This window comes from Idiotropiscis lumnitzeri, chromosome 11, assembly GCF_059441095.1.
Source record: "Idiotropiscis lumnitzeri isolate Australia: NSW breed Sydney's pygmy pipehorse chromosome 11, RoL_Ilum_1.0, whole genome shotgun sequence".
Lineage (NCBI taxonomy): Eukaryota > Metazoa > Chordata > Actinopteri > Syngnathiformes > Syngnathidae > Idiotropiscis > Idiotropiscis lumnitzeri.
The window spans coordinates 21,121,982-21,142,853 of NC_142401.1; the positions used below are offsets into that span (position 1 = coordinate 21,121,982).

The 20,872-nt window shown below is 44.2% G+C and overlaps 1 protein-coding gene across 4 annotated transcripts in view; it reads right to left on the reverse strand.

Annotated features, from left to right (window-relative positions):
• The window catches only part of acad9 (acyl-CoA dehydrogenase family, member 9), a 116,980-nt gene that overhangs the window by 23,652 nt on the left and 72,456 nt on the right, over positions 1–20,872 (reverse strand). For all 4 annotated transcript variants that reach the window (XM_088308678.1, XM_088308677.1, XM_088308676.1 and 1 more), the window contains 3 exons: positions 17,804–17,883; positions 6,996–7,122; positions 6,845–6,922 (listed from right to left, as the gene is read on the reverse strand). In XM_088308678.1, the coding sequence (XP_088164804.1) occupies positions 6,845–6,922; positions 6,996–7,122; positions 17,804–17,883 (285 nt within the window). The remainder of the gene's footprint in view (positions 1–6,844; positions 6,923–6,995; positions 7,123–17,803; positions 17,884–20,872) is intronic.

The following is a 20,872-nucleotide window of genomic DNA, read 5'->3' on the forward strand; positions in this document are numbered from 1 at the left end:
TCCCCTCCTGCTTGAAAACGTCCACCATTATTCCTGTCCCCAAAAAGTCACCCGCCGTCCACCTGAATGACTACCGTCCTGTTGCTCTCACACCAGTCATCATGAAGTGCTTCGAGAGGCTGGTTCTCCAGCACATCAGGGACTGCCTTCCTCCCACTCTGGACCCCTACCAGTTTGCATACCGGGCTAACAGATCCACTGAGGACGCCATCGACACTGCTCTGCATGTTGTGCTGGGCCACCTGGAACAACAGCAGAGCTATGCAAGGATGCTCTTTGTGTACTACAGCTCGGCATTCAACACGATCATCCCAGACATCCTCGTCGCCAAACTGGACATTCTCGGCCTCCCTGCCCTCACACGCATCTGGATTCAGGACTTTCTGACCAACAGACCCCAGACTGTGTTGCTCGGCCCCTACACGTCCTCCACCCGCATGCTGAGCACCGGTTCCCCTCAAGGATGCGTGCTGAGCCCTCTCCTGTACGCCCTCTACACCTACGACTGCAGCCCGGCCCACGGCAACAACACCATCGTCAAGTTTGCTGACGACACGACAGTGGTCGGTCTGATCTCGGAAGGTGACGAGACAGCCTACAGAGAGGAGGTAAAGAGACTGACAGCTTGGTGCAAGGACAACAGACTGCACCTTAACACTGCAAAAACAAAGGAGATTGTCGTCGACTTCAGGAGGAACAAGACGGTGCCGCCCCCCCTCTGCATCGAAGGCGTGTGTGTGGAGAGGGTCCACATGTTCAAGTTCCTGGGAGTACAGATCTCCGACGACCTTTCTTGGACCCACAACACCACAGCAGTGGTAAAGAAGGTCCGCCAGCGTCTGCACTTCCTGAGAGTCCTCAGGAAATTCAACCTGGACAGGAAGCTGCTGCTAGCCTTCTACCACTCGTCCATCGAGAGCCTGCTGACGTACTGTGTCTCCACCTGGTACAGCGGCTGCACTGAGGCGGACAGAGTGAGGCTCCAGAGGACAGTCAAAACAGCGCAAAGGATTATTGGCTGCCCTCTCCCCTCACTGTCGGACATCTACACCGCCCGGTGCCTCAGAAGGGCTCTCAACATCGTCAAAGACAATACCCACCCAAACTCACACCTGTTCGACCTGATGCCCTCTGGCAGGCGCTACAGATGCATCAGATCGAGGACCAATAGACTGAGAAACAGTTTCTTCCGAGAGCCATCTACCATTCTGAACTGTCACACACACACACGAGAACACCCTTACCTTGCAGAACAGCATTGTGATGTGTTTTTATATACACTATTCAGTACTAAATTCAATTGCACTCTCTTATTTATTTATCTAATTTATATATTTGTCTGTATTATTGTTGTATTGCACTGGAGAGGGGAGCCCTCTAATCTCGTTGCACACTAGAGTACAATGACAATAAAGGGATTTCTAATTCTAATTCTTTATATTTTCAATGTCTTAGTGATAAGAAACCCAACATTAGTATTTGTCAACACAAAAGTATCTACTATGATAAAATTAAATAATATTGATGTAGTGTCACTGGGAGGTCCTCGCAGCATGCGTTGCACCACTTAGGATGTAAATATCTTATATATATATAAATATCTGTGCTATTCTGTTTGCTGTTATGTGATAATATTAGCTTTGATGTGACACTGTGATTGTACATGACGGTATGACTAAGGCATCCAGTCATTGTGTGATCTGCTCAAAAGAAAAAGTACGGTTGTTCCTCCATAACTCATGATTGCCACAGTGATAAAAAGTATAGAAGTCCGTGTCTCAAGCCTGATGGGTGGGCTCTGCCTCCGATGGACCCGCGCGTTGTGATGTATCACACTTGATCTGAAGTTGTGTATTGGCGGATTACAATAAAATACAATGCAACTTTATTTAGCGGATTTTACAAGAGCTGGAGTTGTAACAAAACACTTTCGATATGGTGTAATATAAATTAGCAGGAAATTAGAATATGCAAAGACAGGCTGGGCATGCTTCTGTCAGTGAGATGGGCGTCCGTGGATACTTAACCCGGTCAGGGACGATTATAGGGACGGACAAAGCTTCCGTCTTTGCTTCGTTAGCCTTTTTAAAAACTTCTCATTCTTCGTCCCAAAAAAGGGCATGCATCCGGGTTAAATGCGATGAGGGAAGCGCATTAAAAAGACGAAGATGGACAAAGACTCAGTACGATTATTTTCATGAATAAGAAGGGAGAGGTAAGGACGGAAGGTAGCCCAGGTTGCGGATGGAGGGCAGCCTGGCAAAATGGGGTAAAGTGCCCATCTATGCAAATTACATCACAAACAGCAATGCAAAACCACTTATTTTGAGCCTTGTAAATGTACTCTAACCAACCTACCGACCATAAATGGGGCAGCAGCCAAAAACCTAGGAGACAAAGAGGACAGCAGGGTGGCTGAGTTAAGTGACAAAGAGTTGCTGAGCCAAAGGTCAGAGACAACAGAATAGAATACAGAGATAAGAGTGTCCAAACTCGGTCCTCAAGGCCTGCTGTCCTGCCTGTTTGAAATCTCTCCCTGCTGCAACACACCTGATTCAAATGATCAGTATCATGATAATGCTTCTTCTGAGATTCCCGATGAGCTTATCATTTGAATCAGGTGTCTTGCAAGCAGGGTGAGACAGAAAACAGGTAGAACAATTGCCCTTGATGACTGGAGCTGGACATGCCTGCAAGACAAGACTATGAGCAGGGAGCCCTCCCTGCCAGAATACTAAAAAGAGGAGAAGCAGCCCTGGTTTCTGACCCCCAAGCCAGCTACAGCGAAGAGCCCAAATCTCCCTTCAAGGAGGAGACAGCCTCCTGTCCTGAGCCCAGAACTCCTTTCAAGAAGGAGGCAGCCTCCTGACCAAAGCATAAAACTCTCCCCAAGAAAGAGTGACCAGACCAGAACCTTCTCTGATAAGAAGACAGCGTCCCTGACAAAGCCTGCCTCCTGGTTCCAATGGTGCTCTGTTGTCCAGTAGAGATGCAATAGATTATGCGGATGGAGGAACAACTGCAGCGGAACAATGCCAGGGATGTCTGGAGGGGCCTGAAGACCATCTCAGGCTACGGACAACAAGGTAAGACCCAGAAGGGGGGGGGGGGCTTCAGTGGGCAAATGAGTTGAACCTATTTTTCAATAGGTTTGATCAAATGCCTGACCCCGCTCAGGCTCCCCTGCTGCAGCCCCCACCAACCCCTCCTGCCACTGCGAACGAGACCCTCTCTCCCCTCTCTCTCTCCACAGGCTCCAGTTCCCAGCCTCATCAGACAACCACCACTTCCTCCTGCTCAGCCTTGTTCCTCACAACATCTCAGGTGAAGAACCAGCTGAGGAAGATGAAGGCGAGGAAGGCAACAGGCCCAGATGGGATTAGCTCCCAGCTCCTCAAATCCTGCGCTGACCAGCTGTGTGGAATCGTCCAGCACATGTTCAACCTGAGCCTGAAGCTGGGCAGAGTCCCCCAGCTGTGGAAAACATTCTGCCTGGTTCCGGTTCCAAAGACACCCCATCCAAAGGAGCTCAACAACTTCAGACCAGTGGCGCTGACGTCTCATCTGATGAAGACCCTGGAGAGACTGGTCCTCGTCAATCTGCGCCCCCTGGTCAGCTCCTCAATGGATCCACTCCAGTTCGCATACCAGCCTGGCATCAGTGTGGATGATGCCATCATCTACCTGCTCCACATTTCACTCTCCCACCTGGAGAAGGCGGGGGGCACGGTGAGGATCATGTTCTTTGATTTCTCAAGTGCTTTCAACACCATCCAGCCCGCCTTATTGGGAGACAAGCTGGAGCAGGCGGGAGTGGCCCACCACCTCATCACATGGATCCACGACAACCTCACAAACCGGCCACAGTACGTGAGGACACAGGACTGTGTGTCTGACGTGCTCCTCTGCAGCACGGGAGCGCCGCAGGGAACTGTTCTGGCTCCCTTCCTGTTCACCCACTACACCTCGGACTACAAATACAATTCCACAACCTGTCACCTGCAGAAGTTCTCTGATGACTCTGCGATTGTCGGCCTCATCACTGACGGTGACGATCGGGAGTACAGAGGGGTTACGCAGGGGTTCGTGGACTGGTGTCAGCAGAACCGCCTCCAAATCAACGCTGGGAAATCCAAAGAGCTGGTGGTGGATTTCCGCAAGCGTCGGCACTCTCCACCTGCACCAGTGAATATCCAGGGAACAGACGTTGAGAGGGTCTCAGCTTAAAAGTACCTGGGTGTTCATCTGAACAATAAACTGGACTGGAGCGACAACACAGACGCTCTCTATAGGAAGGGTCAGAGCAGACTCTTCCTACTCAGGAGGCTGAGGTCCTTTGGCGTTTGGGGAACACTCCTCAGGAACTTCTATGACTCGGTGGTTTCATCAGTCATCTTCTATGGAGTGGTCTCCTGGGCAGGAGGCATCTCGGGCCGGGACAAAAAGAGACTGGACAAACTAGTGAGGAGGGCCAGCTCTGTCCGGGGCTGCTAACCCTAACCCTAACCCAGCCCACCCACTCAATGACACTCTGAGAACACTCCACAGCTCCTTCAGTGATAGACTGTTACACCCTCGCTGTACCAAAGAGAGATTTCGCCGCTCCTTCCTGCCGACTGCTGTCAGACTTTTTAACATTGGGTCAGGCCTACAAACGGGAGGGCATTAGTGCAATTGTGCAGTCCTAGGATTCAATATACACTACTACTGTACTTTCAGCCAATGGTGTACTTCAATATTGACCAATGATGTATTTTGTTTACCATTACAGTATTCTTATAACAGTACTTCTATCACTGCAGCATTTCTACCATTGCAGGACATTCACTATTACAGTACTTTTATCATTGCAGTACTTTTATCATTGCAGTATTTTTCTATTGTTGCAGTACTTTCACTATTACAGTACTTTCACCATTGCAGTATATTTTATCATTGCAGTACTTTTTACCATTACAGTACTTTTATCATTGCAGTACTTTTATCATTGCAGTATTTTTCTATCGTTGCAGTACTTTTACTATTACAGTACTTTCACCATTGCAGTCAGTATATTTTATCATTGCAGTACTTTTTACCATTACAGTACTTTTATCATTGCAGTATTTCCTCTCATGCAGTACTTTTCTATCATTTCAGTACTCTTACCATTACAGTACTTTTATCATTGCAATATTTTTATCATTGCAGTATTTTCAATCATTCAGTAGTTTTTATCATTACAGCGTTTCCCCCTCTGTATAATGGACAGGCATTAGGAGTGTTTCCTTACACTTAGATACGTTTATACTGTGTATATTTGCATGCTTATTATGAATGTCTGCTGCTAATGTTATACATTAACGGCTACATTAGGCCGCCGACTCTGTGTGATCTATATCTTTGCTGCTGTAACACCTCAAATTTCCCCATTGTGGGACTAATAAAGGACATCTTTATCTTTATTACAGTGATTGAGGACAGGACTAAGCAAAGTGACCCAAAGAAACATTCCAGCAATAGTAAATCCTAGAAGGAGGACTGGGGCCCTTGACCAGCATGAAACCCAAGGGATGCTGCGCAATGGAAAGATGTACGATCAGAAAGTGAGTGGGCACCTGCATTAGATGATCCCAACAAAGATGTTGGCTTTAGTCAGTGCCCTCTGGTGACAAAAGGCCTCGTCACTACATACCATGGTGTTTCTATGGCATGGTGGGCCTGGCTGACAAATTGCCTGACCTCACAAAACTGGCAAACAAATGGATCACAGCTCTGGAAGAAAATACCACTTGTGCTACGCTGGCCTTAGTAGACAGAACTACTACGATGCCACTTTACGTTCATACCAGTTGCACAAAGGTAAAAAAAAATGTCACCAATGAATGAGGCGGGATCCAGTTATATGACAAATAAAACATTATCAATGTTCACAACTGTTTTCTGCTCATTGGGATAGGGGGGATAAGTGCTGGAAAAGTGTATCATGTTAATAATGAATGAACAGTCTTTGCAACTACCCTCCCCCTGCTTTTCAATGCAAAATGCCTTTTCTCGCACCATTTTGAAAACGCATTTGAAAATACATTTTTATTTTTTTACTTTTGTCTCAACATGAGACCGACGTTCTATTGTTTTATGGTGTCATGTCTCTATAGCCCCTTTTCCACCGCAGGAACCTTTCCAGGAACTTTTCAATTTACCCAGGTAAACTTAGTCAGCCTTTTGTTTCCACCAGAAACATTTACTTGAGCATGTCGTTTGCCCAGGGCCGTTTGGTGGCGCTGATGTCTTACCAGGGATGTCGACCAACTGGTTTATCTAAAGAGTAATTAAAAAATGTAAATAGAAGCATTGTTTCAGTCTGATTTTCTTTTTGACACATTTGAATACTTACTGTATATTATAAAGTTATCCAAAATGTATTGAACTTAGATTAAGTGTTTTAATTTGTGTTCTAATTTCCCTAATTAATATTACACCAGATGGAAAGCGCTTTGTTACAGCTCCAGCTGTTGTAAAATGTGCTGTATAAATAAAGTTGTATTGTATTGTATTAAGATGTACAATATTAAAGTTCGCTGAATCTAACAGTAATGATGTTTAAGACCCAAAGGGTGTCAGTAATGAGTAACAAATTAACACAACACCTCACACTGACACGTCATCAGTCTCATTTCCATGATTTACCAAGAACTATGAGTTGGAGATGCAAACCACCTGGGCCATAAGAACATTTGTTCTCAAGAACTTATTTTAACAGGAAATGTTCCTAGGCTTGTTGGTGGAAAGGGGCTTTTATATGTTAGTATCATTAATTTGTGTTTAAAAAAAATAATTAATCGACCGACAAGGAAAAGGTTACCTTTCCATAGCTGTACAATAGGCTCTCCACAGTTGATCCAAAAAGATGAACATTCTGTTCAAACTTCTGTGCACTTTCCTGCAAGAAGAAACTGCAGAAAGTTAAAAACCAAAACGTGAATCACATTTCTTGATTATAAAAAAGTTCCTACAGTTAAATTCGGATGAACCATTCCATTCTTTCCCGAAAGTGCCAAGTCTGACACATTTCCAATGGAGTTCTTCAACTTTTTGCCAATCATTCCCAAAGCTAGACCGATATTTCCTTTCTTCATTTCCCTGGAAGCAAAACATAAATATTTCTGACAGAGAACAAAGCATATATCGACAAACAAAATTTATACCTTTTCTCTCCCTTGCGATGAAAGAGAGCAAAGGCCTTATTTTCAAATGTCCCTGAAAGATTTTGAGCCATTATCCTGTGGAGTGTTGTACGGTATGTTCAGAAGATTTTGTCATATCTGCCAACCAGCTCTATGACGTTGTCCAGGGGGAAAGGAAGAAAATTCCAATTGCAAGCTGTCAAGTTATTTTCAGCGACGGCGCTGCGCAAGTGGTAGCCTGTTTCAGCAGCTCTGGCTCACCGTTAAGCATTTTTCATGAGTTTTTACCTTGTTTGAACTTATTTATTTTACCTCATAAAAGCAATGGTCATCCAAATAGCGGTTTGTTTTGCTGCGGCTGGTGGCTATTTTTTGCGGGACCATGTCCGGAGACGTAACTCGGAGCTACAGATCGATCGTGTATTCGCGCGATCAGCTGTTAGCACGCCATGCTTTATCCCCCGTTAGCTGAGGAGGAAGAGAGGGATGTCGTGCGGGGGTTAAATGGCAGGCAAGGAGGCAAGGAGGAGACGATACAACCCCGTCCTCCAGTCCGTTATTATGGGGAATGTTAGATCTAATCCCAATAAGATGGACGAGCTAATAGCGCTAACCCAACTTCCAGGAGGCTAGCCAGACGGCGTCATGGAATTGGACGGCTTCCAAATCCTATGTGTGGACAGTGGTAAGAGGAAAAGGAGGAGGGCTGGCCGTGTTTGTGAATGATAGATGGTTCAACCTAGGGCAGATCACTGTTAAGGAGCAGCTCTGCAGTCGGGACATTGAGCTGCTAGCTGTTAGTATGAGATGTACTACATCCTGCGGGAGTTCAGTCATGTGATCGTGGTGGCGGTGTACGTACCTCCCTCTGATAACAGTAAGTCAGCCTGTGACGTACTGACTGCAGCTTTGAGCAGGCTATACACACAGCCCCCAAACTCCCTGCTCCTCATCTCTGTTGACTTCAATCATGCCTCTCCTCACGCCTCTCTGCCTTCATTCACACAATTTGTCACCTCCCACACCAGAAACAATGAAATATTGGACCTTTTCTATGCCAACACCAAGGAGGCGTACACATCACTGTCCTTCCCCCCGCTGGGCAAGGCTGATCACAACTTGGTGGCTCGCCTGCCTGTGTACAAACCTCTGGTCCGCAGGCAGTCAGCTGTGACTAGCACAGTTCAGAGAATGCGAGAAGGCCTTAAAAGACTGTTTTGATATAATTGTGTGGGAAGTATTCAGCGAAGCCCACGGGGAGGACATTAATGGTGTAACAGACACTATTACAGGCGAATTAATGCATGGAGAACATCATACCCACCAGGACAGTAGGACGATTCTCCAACAATAAACCCTGGATCACACCGGACACTAAAGCACTTCTTAAGGAGGAAAACAGGGCTTTTGTTTCAGGCAACATGGAGGAGCTGAAGAGAGTGCAGCGCCAGCTGAGAAGGAGGATAAGAGAAGGGAAAAAGTCCTAGAGGATGAGGATGAAGGAACAGCTGCAACAGAAATATGCCAGGGATGTCTGGAGGGGCCTGAAGACCATCTCCGGCCACGGACAACCCTTCAGTGGGCAAATGAGTTGAACCTATTTTTCAATAGGCTTGATCAGATGCCCTGGTAACCAGTTCCCAGCCACTTCAGACAATCACCACTTCAGGGTTCGCGGTTAACTTTAAAAACTGCTTGCCCATAGGGCAAGTGACACTAAAACTTGCCTTGCCCGAGTGGCCAAATTACTTGCCCGACTTGGGCAAGTGACACTTTTTTTTCTCTAAGAATAAAATGTTTATGGTTGTAAAATTTGTAAAATGTGCGCCACAAATGTAAATAAACATAATCTGATAAGCATAAATTAATCTTGTTTTCATCATCAACCATGAAACCCTACTCACAACAGCATGTATCATCCTGTGCAGTTATTGAAAATGTTAATTGTTGTTTTAATAATTAACAAATCTGCATGTTAAATTGGGAAAATGATATTACAGCAATCCAGATTATCAATTTTAAATCCAGGAGAGCCTATTAATTGAGGAATCACATGAGTAAATTATGAGTGTGGGAAATTTGTGTATTCCTTTAAGACCAGTGCCTGTGGTGTTGCCTCCATAGGTTTCATAGCATAAACAGAACACAGTCACTGACACTATGTCAGGTCACATCATGGAGCTAATGAATTAACAGCCAATAATCAAATATTACTCCCTTCCTTACACACAACTGAATTGTCTACTTAAAAATATTCGATCTATTTTAGTCATGTCAGAGGAATCGAAATGTTCGGATTTGAACGAACTCGTCGCCACTTGTAAACATGCGCAGAAGGTAAGAAAACTTCCGGCTGTCAATTTTCGGCCAAAATATCGTAGGTCTTTGTTGTGTTTTTCAAACTTCAAAAGAGGATGCTACTACAGCGAGTTCCAATACTGCGGGATTTATTGACGTCCACTATAACTCGACATTCACTGAACTAACTGATCCCCGTAGCGCCCGCTCATTGCCCCCGATAAGGCCAATGGACCATACCACAACATAAGGGGGTGTTTGGGTAAAACCATCACCATACAGTGCACACAAACAGATCACACCACCGTTTTCGTCGAAATTAAAGATATTTGGCTGCTTTAAAAAATGCTTGCCCGGTCGGGCAAGTTGCCCATAATTTTACCTTGCCCGTGGTCAAATTTCACTTGCCCCGGCCAATCGGGAAGTGGTTAACCGCGAACCCTGCCACTTCCTCCTGCTCAGCCTCACAACATCTCAGGTGAAGAACCAGCTGCGGAGGATGAAGGCGAGGAAGGCAGCAGGTCCAGATGGGATGAGCTCCCAGCTCCGCAAATCTTGCGCAGCCCAGCTGTATGGAATCGTCCAGCACATGTTCAAACTGAGCTTGGAGCTGGGCTGAGTCCCCCAGCTGTGGAAAACATCCTGCCTGGTTCTGGTACCAAAGACCCTCCCTCATCCGATGTAGCTGGTCTGACGCTGACCTCTCATCTGATGAAGGCCCTGGAGAGATTGGTGCTCGTCCAATGATGAGCTCCTCAAAGCATCCACTTCAGTTCGCATCGCACCCTCGATTCAGTATGGATGATGCCATTATCTACCTCCTTCACATTTCACTCTAAAGTCCCACCCCCGTCAAATAGTATTTCGGAAACTAAAAAATTTGGTCCCGGTGTTTGTTCCAGGGCTTAAGATGGTACAGCCAGAATGTAAAGGCAACTGGATGAACCCTCTAGGATCAGGGTGAAAATGAATGACCCCTGTAAATGTGCAAAAATGGGCGAAAGTAAGCGTTGTTTTCTTGGCGAACTGAGCAAAGCCACGCCCACAGCTTTTCACAAAAAATGACTAATTTCGTATTGTGAAATCCTGAAGGCCTAAACACTCATATCTAATGTCTAATCTCGTTGCACACTTGAGTACAATGACAATAAAGGGATTTCTATTCTATTCATCCGAGCAAATATGAGGTAGACCTCGGTGACCTTCTCTGAGAAAAACATCAACGAAAATAACATGTATTTTCTTTAACCAGTAGGTGGCGCTACCACTACGATGAAAAATACGTTTGTAGATGTCTTCAGGGTTGGATTATCCTCAAATGTGAAAAATTTCAAGGATGATCCGAGTGATGTTACAGGAGCTTTTGTTGTCAAAGAGAAAAATCTGACTTTGCGACACCGTAATGGCCACGCCCTTCGCCAAAATGTCACAAAATTCGGCATAGACTAAGATCAACGTCTTGAGGCTGTTCTGACAAATTTGTCAGATTTGTTAAATGGGCTCCGTGCAGTATGTTAAAATGCTGTTTGTATAGCAGAATATTAACATATAGATGTCTTCAGGTGGGGACTCTTTATGTACAGGTGAAGTTTGGGATTTTTTGGAGCTCGTGCATTGGAATTTGTCGCGGGTTCCTTTTCAACCTCCTCCAAAATAAATGGCGTAGCCAGAATATGTGCAACTGTGATGTTTATTGTGCAGCCCTTCCAAAGTGCAACACAGTGAAAAGTCCTCAAAAAGTAAAAAAACCCAAAAAAAGTGAAAATATAGTAATTTACAAAAATAAGGGTGTCTATCTATATATTGACAAAACCACTGAATGGAGTTCAACCACAACTAACATGTCAGCTACGTTGCAAAATGCGTCACTGTCTGGCTTTCCAGCACTACCTTCACTGCAGCACCGCTCCTCCTCTCTCCCTTCTTTCACAAACAACCCCCTCTATATACGCTTTGCCCCTCCCCTTGGGCATCACCTGACATAATTGTCGCCCAAAACAAACATATTTAAGAAATGCGGAAGCTCCCCCTCTGTTTGGTCTTCCTCTATGTCGTGTCATGTCGTGTCTGTTGTCTGCCACGTCTCGTGACTGTTGAGTGTTAACTTGAACGTGCGCGCGTGTGTGAGTCCTTGATTGCTTCCATCCATAATAAAACTACCAAGTGGGCACCCTCGGTCGCCCTATTAAAACTGTGACTGACATAGTATTGATGTGGTGCCAGTATTAAACGGGATGGAAATGAATGCATCAGTATGGGAATGTGCGGTGCATGCATGCGCGCAATTGCGTCACCGGGACCATGCTGTACCGTCCTTATTGACGGAGCTGCTCCGTCACAGAGTTATTAAGCATTTTATCATTTGTGGTGAAGGAAATATGAAACGCAAACTTTGAAGCCCTGCAAAAATGGGCCAACATTGGACATTCAAAAATTCAAAACTCACTTCCTGTACACTTTGAGCAGGGGTGTCAAACTCATTTTTGTGGACAGGCCACATCGTAGTTGTGGTTTCCCTCAGAGGGCCGGTATGACTGTGAACCCATATAAATTGATTGGAAAGCCAGTTTTGAAATCAGAAGCTAGTAAGTAATTGTTCAACAATTTTTCAATTTATTTTAAAAGGGAGGATTGGTAACAAATAAATGGCAATATCTCATATCTCAGTGTTGTTAAAAGTGAAGAAAATATGCTAGAAACAGGAAGTTGATGCAGATGATTTGCCCTTTGCGGGCCACATAAAATGAGGTTGCGGGCCAGATCTGGCCCCCGGGCCTTGAGTTTGACACATGTGCTTTAGAGTAGGGCTGGGCGATATGACCTCAAATCAATATCGCGAGAAATTGAGGAATTTTACCTCGATAACGATAAATGCACGATAAATCACCCCCCCCCCCACCCCTGGACTAAAATCTAAATAAATGCAGGAAATGCATATTGACTGGTTTTTTTTAATTGACCAACTGGTACACGTTACTTTCAATGAAAAACAAAAGTACAAAAATCATTTGTATAAACATTCCAAATAGCTTGCTTTGCATGACTTTAACAATGTCACAAAGAAAAAGGGTACCTCTTGCTAAATCTTTTTCTGCAAATAGATTGCGCCAAGATGCTGTCATGATGTAAATAATGCCAAATAAAAAATGCTAAATAAAATGAAAGAAAATGTCAATGTAAGCCAAATAAACAAGTGTGCATCATCGGGGGAAATGTGCCGTCTCGAGTACTCTGGTGCGCAGTCGCCACTTGTCATCAATGTAATGCACAGTCAGGCTCAATCCGGGATCCATGTTGCGTGTAGATGCAAAATGCTTGACATGTCTAAGCTCCCGGCCCGATGGATCCATATCGGGAAATACGGCTTTCATGAAGCGTTTAAATCCTGTGCGCGCCACTGTAACTAGAGGAGCTTTATCTTTAGCTATGTGCTAGGCTATCGCGTCCACCTCTGAGACGTTCTCTCGTATAGTGTTGCCTCCGTTAATGGGCAGTTGTCACTTGTCGAACCTTGCTTCTCACTTTGAACTTTCAGCACAGCATGGTTGTGTTGTGGGTGGTGAAAAAGCTTCTGGATTTGAATCCCAGCTACGACAGCGACATCTGTTTTCTTTCTCGAGCAGACTGGTAGAGTCACGTGACTAGAGGCGCTGTTGCGGTCTTAAAGGGGCATGAACATTGCCGCAGACAGAAAAGGCTTTTCTTTTTTTTTTTAACACCGAATTTACCGACATGGGCAAAATGATTTCGGTCATTGTAATAAATTTCTGTAACAGTAAATTTTCGGTTTATCGCCCAGCCCTACTTTAGAGTATGGCTGCAATAGACTTTTTATGTACATCTCGGGGTGCTACACCTGCCTGCCACCTTTCGAAAGCCAAGGTCAAACGGGCCGGGATTTTTTTTTATTTTGCCACTCTAGGAGGCGCTAGAGAGCCATTTTGTTGGCGCCGTTTACGCCGACGATAAAATATAAAAAAATCTTTGCCAGGCCCGATGAGACTGCAAAGTTTGGTGAGTTTTCGAGCCTGTTCAGGGAGTCAAAAATGCGATCGAATGCGGAGAACACAGAAAACAAATAAATTCTACAAAAACAATAGGGACATCGCAGCAGTCGCTGCTCGGGCCCAAATATTAATACTAATAATTTCTACAAAAACAATAGGGACATCGCATCGGTCGCTGCTGGGGCCCTAATAATAATAACTTCGACAAAAACAGTAAGACGTAGCAGCGGTCGCTGCTTGGGCCCTATTGATAATAACAATTTCTAGAAAAACAATAAGGACCCAGCAGCGGTCGCTGCTTGGGCCCTAATATTAATAATAATAATAATATTTTCTCCAAAAACAATAGAGACATTGCAGCGGTCGCTGCTCGGGCCCTAATAATAATAATAATAATAACAATAACAAAAACAAAAATAATTTGAACAAAAACAATAGGGACCTCGCAGCAGTCGCTGCTCGGGCCCTAATAATAATAATAATAATAATAATCAGAATAATAATAATAATAATTTCTCCCAAAAATATAGGGACCTCGCTGCGGTCATTGCTCGGGCCCTAATAATTAAAAAGAAATAAAGTGTTCCAGTTGACGCATGTCAAGATGCTATTCGTCTCAGTCATATCACACTAATATTAAACACACAAGCTAGCAAATCAGAATCAGAATCAGAAATCCCTTTAATGTCATTGTACTCAAGTGTGCAACGAGATTAGAGAGCTCCCCTCTCCAGTGCAATACAACAATAATTCAGATAAATATATAAATTAGAGAATAGTTAGTGCAATGGAAAATAATACTGAATAGGATATATAAAAACACATCACGTTGCTGTTCTGCAGGGTAAGGGTGGTCGTGTGTGTGTGTGTGTGACAGTTTAGAATGAGTCGCGATAAAAATAAAGATGAAGATGTCCTTTATTAGTCCCACATAGTGTCGCGGGTTTCTTTTAGACCTCCTCCAAAACAAATGGCGTAGCCAGAATATGTGCAACAGTGATGTTTATTGTGCAGCACTTCCAAAGTGCAACACAGTGAAAAGTCCCCAAAAAGTCCAAAAACCCAGAAAAAGTGACAATATAGTAATTTACAAAAATAAGGGTGTCTATCTATATATTTACAAAACCACTGAATGGAGTTCAACCACAACTACCATGTCCGCTACGTTGCAAATTGCGTCACTGTCTCGCTCTCCAGTACTACCTTCACTGCAGGACCTCTCATCTCGCTTTCCAAACCACTCACTCTATATATGATTTGCCCATTCCCTTGGGCATCAGCTGACATAATTGTTGCGCGAAACAAACATATTTAAGAAACGCGGAAGCTCCCCCGCTGTTTGGTCTTCCTCTATGTTGTGTCATGTTGTGTCTGTTATCTGCCGCGTCTCGTGACTGGTGAGTGTTAAATTGAACATGCGCGCGTGTGTGTGTCCATGTATGCTTCTATTCATAATAAAACTACCAAGTGTGCACCCTCGGTCGCACTATTAAAACTGTGACTGACGTGGTATTGATGTGGTGCCAGGTGGGTGCGTATGTATTAAACGCGATGGAATTGAATGCATCAGTATGGGAATGTGCGGTGCATGCGTGTGCGCAATTTCGTCCCCGGGACCATGCTGTACCGTCCTGATTGACGGAGCAGCTCCGTCACACACAGAAAAACAGTTTCTTCCCGAGAGCCATCTCCATGCTTAACTCTCACACAATCCTACCCTTACCTTGCAGAACAGCGACACAATGTGCTTTTATTTTTCCAATTTCGTATGTATTTTCTGTTTAATTATTTAATCTTTAATTAATCTATTTTATATATATAATTAAATTATTGTTGTATTGCACTGGAGCAGGGAGCTCTCTCATCTCGTTGCACACTCAGTACAATGACAATATAGGGCATTCTGATTCTAATAGACACACATCCCACAACATATACAAGTGTAAGGAAACACTCCGATTGACTGTCAATGGAACAGGGGGGAAATAAATAAAAATGCTGCAATGGTAAAAAAATGCTGCAATGATAAAAATACTGCGAATTATAAAAGTACTGCAATGAAAAGAAGACTGCAAAGGTTGTGAAATGAGCTATTATAAATAAAGTTGTATTGTGTTGTATTGTAAACAAAATATAGCATCGGTCAATATAAGTACACCATTGACTAAAAGTACAGTAGTAGTGTGCATTGCATCCTAGGACTGCACAATTGCACTTAATGCCCGCCTATTTTTAGAGATGAGCAAATGTTCTTGTTAAACAGTCTGACAGCAGCCGACAGGAAGGAGCGGCGAAATCTCCCCTTCGCACAGCGAGGGTGGAATCGTCTATCACTGAAGGAGCTGTGGAGTCCTGTAAGAGATTCATTGAGGTGGTGGGCTGGGTTGTCCAGCATTGATGATAGTTTCACCATCATCCTCCTGCCCCCCACTGAGTCCACAGAGTCCAGGGAACAACCCAGGACAGTGCTGGCCCTCCTCACCAGTTTATCCAGCCTCTTTTTGTCCCGGCCCGCGATGCCGCCTACCCAGGAGAGCACTCCATAGAAAATGATCGATGCAAACACCGAGTCATAGAAGTTCCTGAGGAGTATCCCCTGTACGCCAAAGGACCTCAGCATGCTGAGTCTGCTCTGACCCTTCCTATAGAGACCATCTGTGTTGTTGCTCCAGTCCAGTTTATTGTTCAGGTGACTACCCAGGTACTTGTAAGTTGAGACCCTCTCAATGTCTGTACCATGGATATTCACTGGTCTAGGTGGAGAGTGCAGACGCTTGCAGAAATCCACCATCAGCTCTTACGATTCTGTTGACACCAGTCCACAAAACCCTGAGTAAGTTCTGTGAACTCCTGATCGTCTCCGTCAGTGATGAGGCCGACAATCGCAGAGTCGTCAGATAACTTCTGCAAGTGACAGGTAGGGGTGTTGTGTTTGGAGTCCGAAGTGTACATGAAGGGAGCCAGAACAGTTCCCTGCGGTGCCCCCGTGCTGCAGAGGAGCACGTCAGACACACAGTCCTGTGTTCTCATGTACTGTGCCCGGTTTGTGAGGTAGTTGTGGATCCATGTGATGAGGTGTTGGGCCACTCTCGTCTGCTCCAGCTGGTCTCCCAATAGGGTGGGCTGGATGGTGGTGAAAGCACTGCCGAAATCATGATCTTCACAGTGCTCCCCGCCTTCTCCAGGTGGGAGAGTGAAGTGTGGCACAGGTAGATGATGGCATCATCCACACTGATGCCAGGCTGGTATGCGAATTGGAGTGGGTCCATTGAGGAGCGCAGCAAGTGGCGCAGATGGACAAGGACCAATCTCTACAGGATCTTCATCAGATCAGACGTCAGCGCCACTGGTCTGAAGTTGGCGAACTTTGGTACCGGAACCAGGCAGGAGGTTTTCGACAGCTGGGGGACTCTGATCAGCTTCAAACTCAGGTTGAACATGTACCCGGATGATTCCACACAGATGTGTTCGTTCGCAGCAGGAGGGGCTTGGCGGGGGCTGCAGCAGGGGAGACTGAGCGGGGGCAGGCATCTGATCGAACCTATTGAAAAATAAGGTTCAACTCATTTGCCCACTGAAGATTGGCGGCTGTTCCTCCATCCTCATCCTATAGGACTTTTTCCCCTCTCTGATCCTCTTTCACAGCTGGCGTTTCACTCTCTTCAGCGCCGCCTTGTCGCTTGACACAAAAGCCCTTTTTCTCCTTCAGGAGAGCTTTAGTGTCCGGTGTGATCCAGGGTTTATTGTTCTTACCACTCTCCAGTGTCCTGTCCGTACATAGGATTTGGAAGTCGTCCAATTCCACGACGGCGTCCGGCGTTTGCTCTGTTAGCCACGACTATAATCATGATATTTATTGAATGTACATCGTGAAACATCAGCAAGCTAGCTTCCCGGAAGTTCCTCTCGTGCCGGATTAGCGCCGTTAACTCGTCCATTTTATTCAAAAGGGATCTAACATTCCCCATAATAACGGACGGGAGGACGGGGTGGTATCGTCTCCTCCTTGACTGGCGTCTAGCCCCTGCACGAGATCCCCGTCTCTTGCTCCTCAGCAAGTGCCCCCCATCCCCACCCACCGCTCGTTACACTTTGCTGCCAGTACCTGGTTCATGAAAATTATTTGGTTGTATGAAGCGATCCGCGGCAGCAAAATGGTTGGGGACCACTGCTCTAATACACAGACAAGGGAGTCTTTCCAGCCACACCATTGAAAAAAAAATAAATAAAAAAATCTCTCTTCCGAATGTACAGCAGATTGAAAAACTTTTTTTTAAACAGTAACAATGAATCAAATGAAAGTGCAATCAATTTAGTCACTTTTCCACTTACTTTATTTTTCTTGTGAGGATTTTGCCAGCATGTTGCATTCCAGTAAGAGCGATGTACATTCTCAGAATTTCATTGGTACCCTGAGAATCAGAATAATAATCAGAATAAAAAAAAAAAAGAAATCAACTATTGCAAGTTGCTGTGGTAGGAAAAAAAGAAAAAAAAAACATTACACTTTCCCTAATTTCACAAAAATGCAACAAGTAATTGTTATTGGACATTTTATACCTGATAAGTAACTATGCTTGAACAAAATAGGGACAAAAACACATTTAAACTATTTTGGGAAGCCAAACAGGAATTAGATACACTATTTATTAAAACAAAGCAGAAGGGGCGCTTAGATTTACAGAAACAGAAAATATTATGAAATGGGCAACAGAGCAAGTTGACCTTGTCCTTGCCTTTCAGTTGCGAAAGGCTCAATCAGGTTGTGTCGCGCCAACAATTAGGCATCCTCTGACCAAAGAAAAAGTATCGCAACCAGACGAGATTGCAGATGCATTTGCAAACTATGATACAAGCTGTCAGGTTCGCCAATTTGACATATAGTGTTCGTAAGCTAAAAGGAGAGGACAAACAGCTCTTGTGGAGACAGAAAGGTTAACAAAGTTTATTTGACAACTTTATCTCCCCCTGTTCCTCGATGCTTTTCACACATTCCCTTTTATAACATCGGGGAATCAGATTACACTTCAAGAAATCAGATTACACTCAAGGGTGGTACAGTTCGTCTTCTCAAAAGCTGGTTTGGTCCGGTTTATCATTGGCGTGTCGCCATGGGTCGCAGCTGACTTTGTCAACATCCTTTATCAGGACCCAGTTGCTTGCTTCAGACTTCGATGCCAACTTATCAGGGCTCTTCACGATGTTGTTTACTTCGATGCCAACTTATCAGGGCTCTTCACGATGTTGTTTACTTCATCCTCACTTCTGAAGAAGTGCCACCGCCCCGCCAATTGCAGACACCTCTCTGCAGTAGAGGTGTCTCCCTGTATCACCCCTCACACTGCAAACACTCAGCATAGTTCACTCTATTAAACTGCAACATGTTATATGCACTACATATTAAAATAAGCTGCATCACGGCAAATGTATAATAACCTCTTAATATTATTCTAACACAAGCCTTTATGAAAGCCAAAATATACACAATAAAATAGAAATGATGCAACATTTTTTACACGACTTTAGCTGACCAAATTAACAAATGAAGTCACGTGAATTAGTTAGGCCAAAAACGATAGAGATAAGAGAAACTATTGTCAATTTAAAGAATAACAAATCCCCAGGCGCCGACGGCCTAAGTGGGGAATATTCTAAGATGTTCATACATGAACTCTCTCCACTACTGTGTAGAACATTTAAAAATGCACTGTAAACAGGAGATGCACCTAGGACATGTTCAGAGGCGATACTTACAGTGTTAAGGAAGGAAGGAAGGAAGGATGCCCTTCTTTGTGAAGGATATCAACCTATAAGTCCTCTCTGTGTAGATTTAAAACTATTGACCAGCATTTTGGCAAACAGAATACAGAAATGTATTAAAAACCTTGTGAAAGCAGACCTGACTGGATTTATAAATGGACGTCAAAGTACCAATAATATCAGGACGGCACTAAACCTACAATTATTAGCCCTGTCTAGAAAGAGAATGTCTATGCTGCTCAGCCTAGATGCTGAGAAAGCCTTCGACAGCGTGGACTGGGTGTATCAGATCCAGACGCTAGGAGGCATGGGTTTTGGTGAAAAATTTGTCAGATGAGAATGGATATTGCTCAAAATTCTTTAAACTCCAAAGAGGGACAAGACAAGGAGATGCACTATCCCCTGTCCTGTTTGATCTCAGTATCGAGCCTCTGGCATAAGGCAAGATCCACAAATACATGGCCTAATGGACAAAAAAGGAAATCAACATAAAATAGCGTTATTTGCGGATAATATTGTATTATTCTTACATGAGCCGATGTCTTCCATCCCTGCACTCATCAAGTTTTTGCAAACCTATGGTTCTTAATATTTTGACTGATTCATTTATAGCAGACAATATCGTTTTAGGTTGTTTTGTTACCTGTCATGTTTCGGCGAGTCTTTCATCTTTCTTCAGACTGTCACATGTTTGTGTCCTGTGACTCGTCTTTATCAGCTGATGTTCCATGAGGGCATGACTTACCTGTCAAAAATGACAGGCAAGTCACACCCCGCTGTCCGTTCAGCCCTCCAAGATGCTGCTCTTGCCTGACTTATTGCTGTCTCCCTCTCGCACACAGTCTTGCTATCTTTTTTTCTTGTGTTTAAACTCCTTCCTGTCTCCCCAATGTATGTTTTATTGCAAGATTGGCACGGAATTGCGTAATTGGAGTTGCATTTTTTTTTCCGGGTGTATTTGGTTAAGAGCAATAAAAGAACAAGCACAGCAGCATCATGGAGGGGTGAACGGACATGGAACATCAACTGATATAGACGAGTTACAAGACACCATCATGTGACACTCTGAAGAAGGCAAAAGACTTGCCGTCAGGTAACAAAACAATCTAAAACGATATTGTTTGCTATAAATGAATCAGTCAAAATATAAATAATAATAAGAAGGTGGTTCTATTTCTGGTTACAAAATTAACGAGAACAAATCTGAGGCAACGGTGTATATATCCTGGCCCTCTCAGCCAAATAATATAGTTACATTTCAACACTCACAACAAGGTGTCCGGTACCTGGGGACTATACTTACTCCAAACACGATACAACTGTTTAAATTGAATCACGATAATTAAGTAAAACAAATTAAAGAAGACCTAACAAGATGGGTCGTTCTCCCACTGTCTTTGTTTGGCAGAATAAAGCAGTCAAAATGAACATATCGCCAAGACTCCTGTATTCAGTTCAGGCTCCGCCCATGTTGATTCCTATGCCTTCCTTTACTGTGTTGGACAAACATCTCCAGGTTTGTTTGGCAAAATAAAAGGCCTCAAGTAAGGTAAAAAGTACTATTCTCAATAAGGGCTGACGGTGGTCTATCCTTACCTAATTTTAAATATTATTATTGGGCGAGTCAACTCACTGCCATAA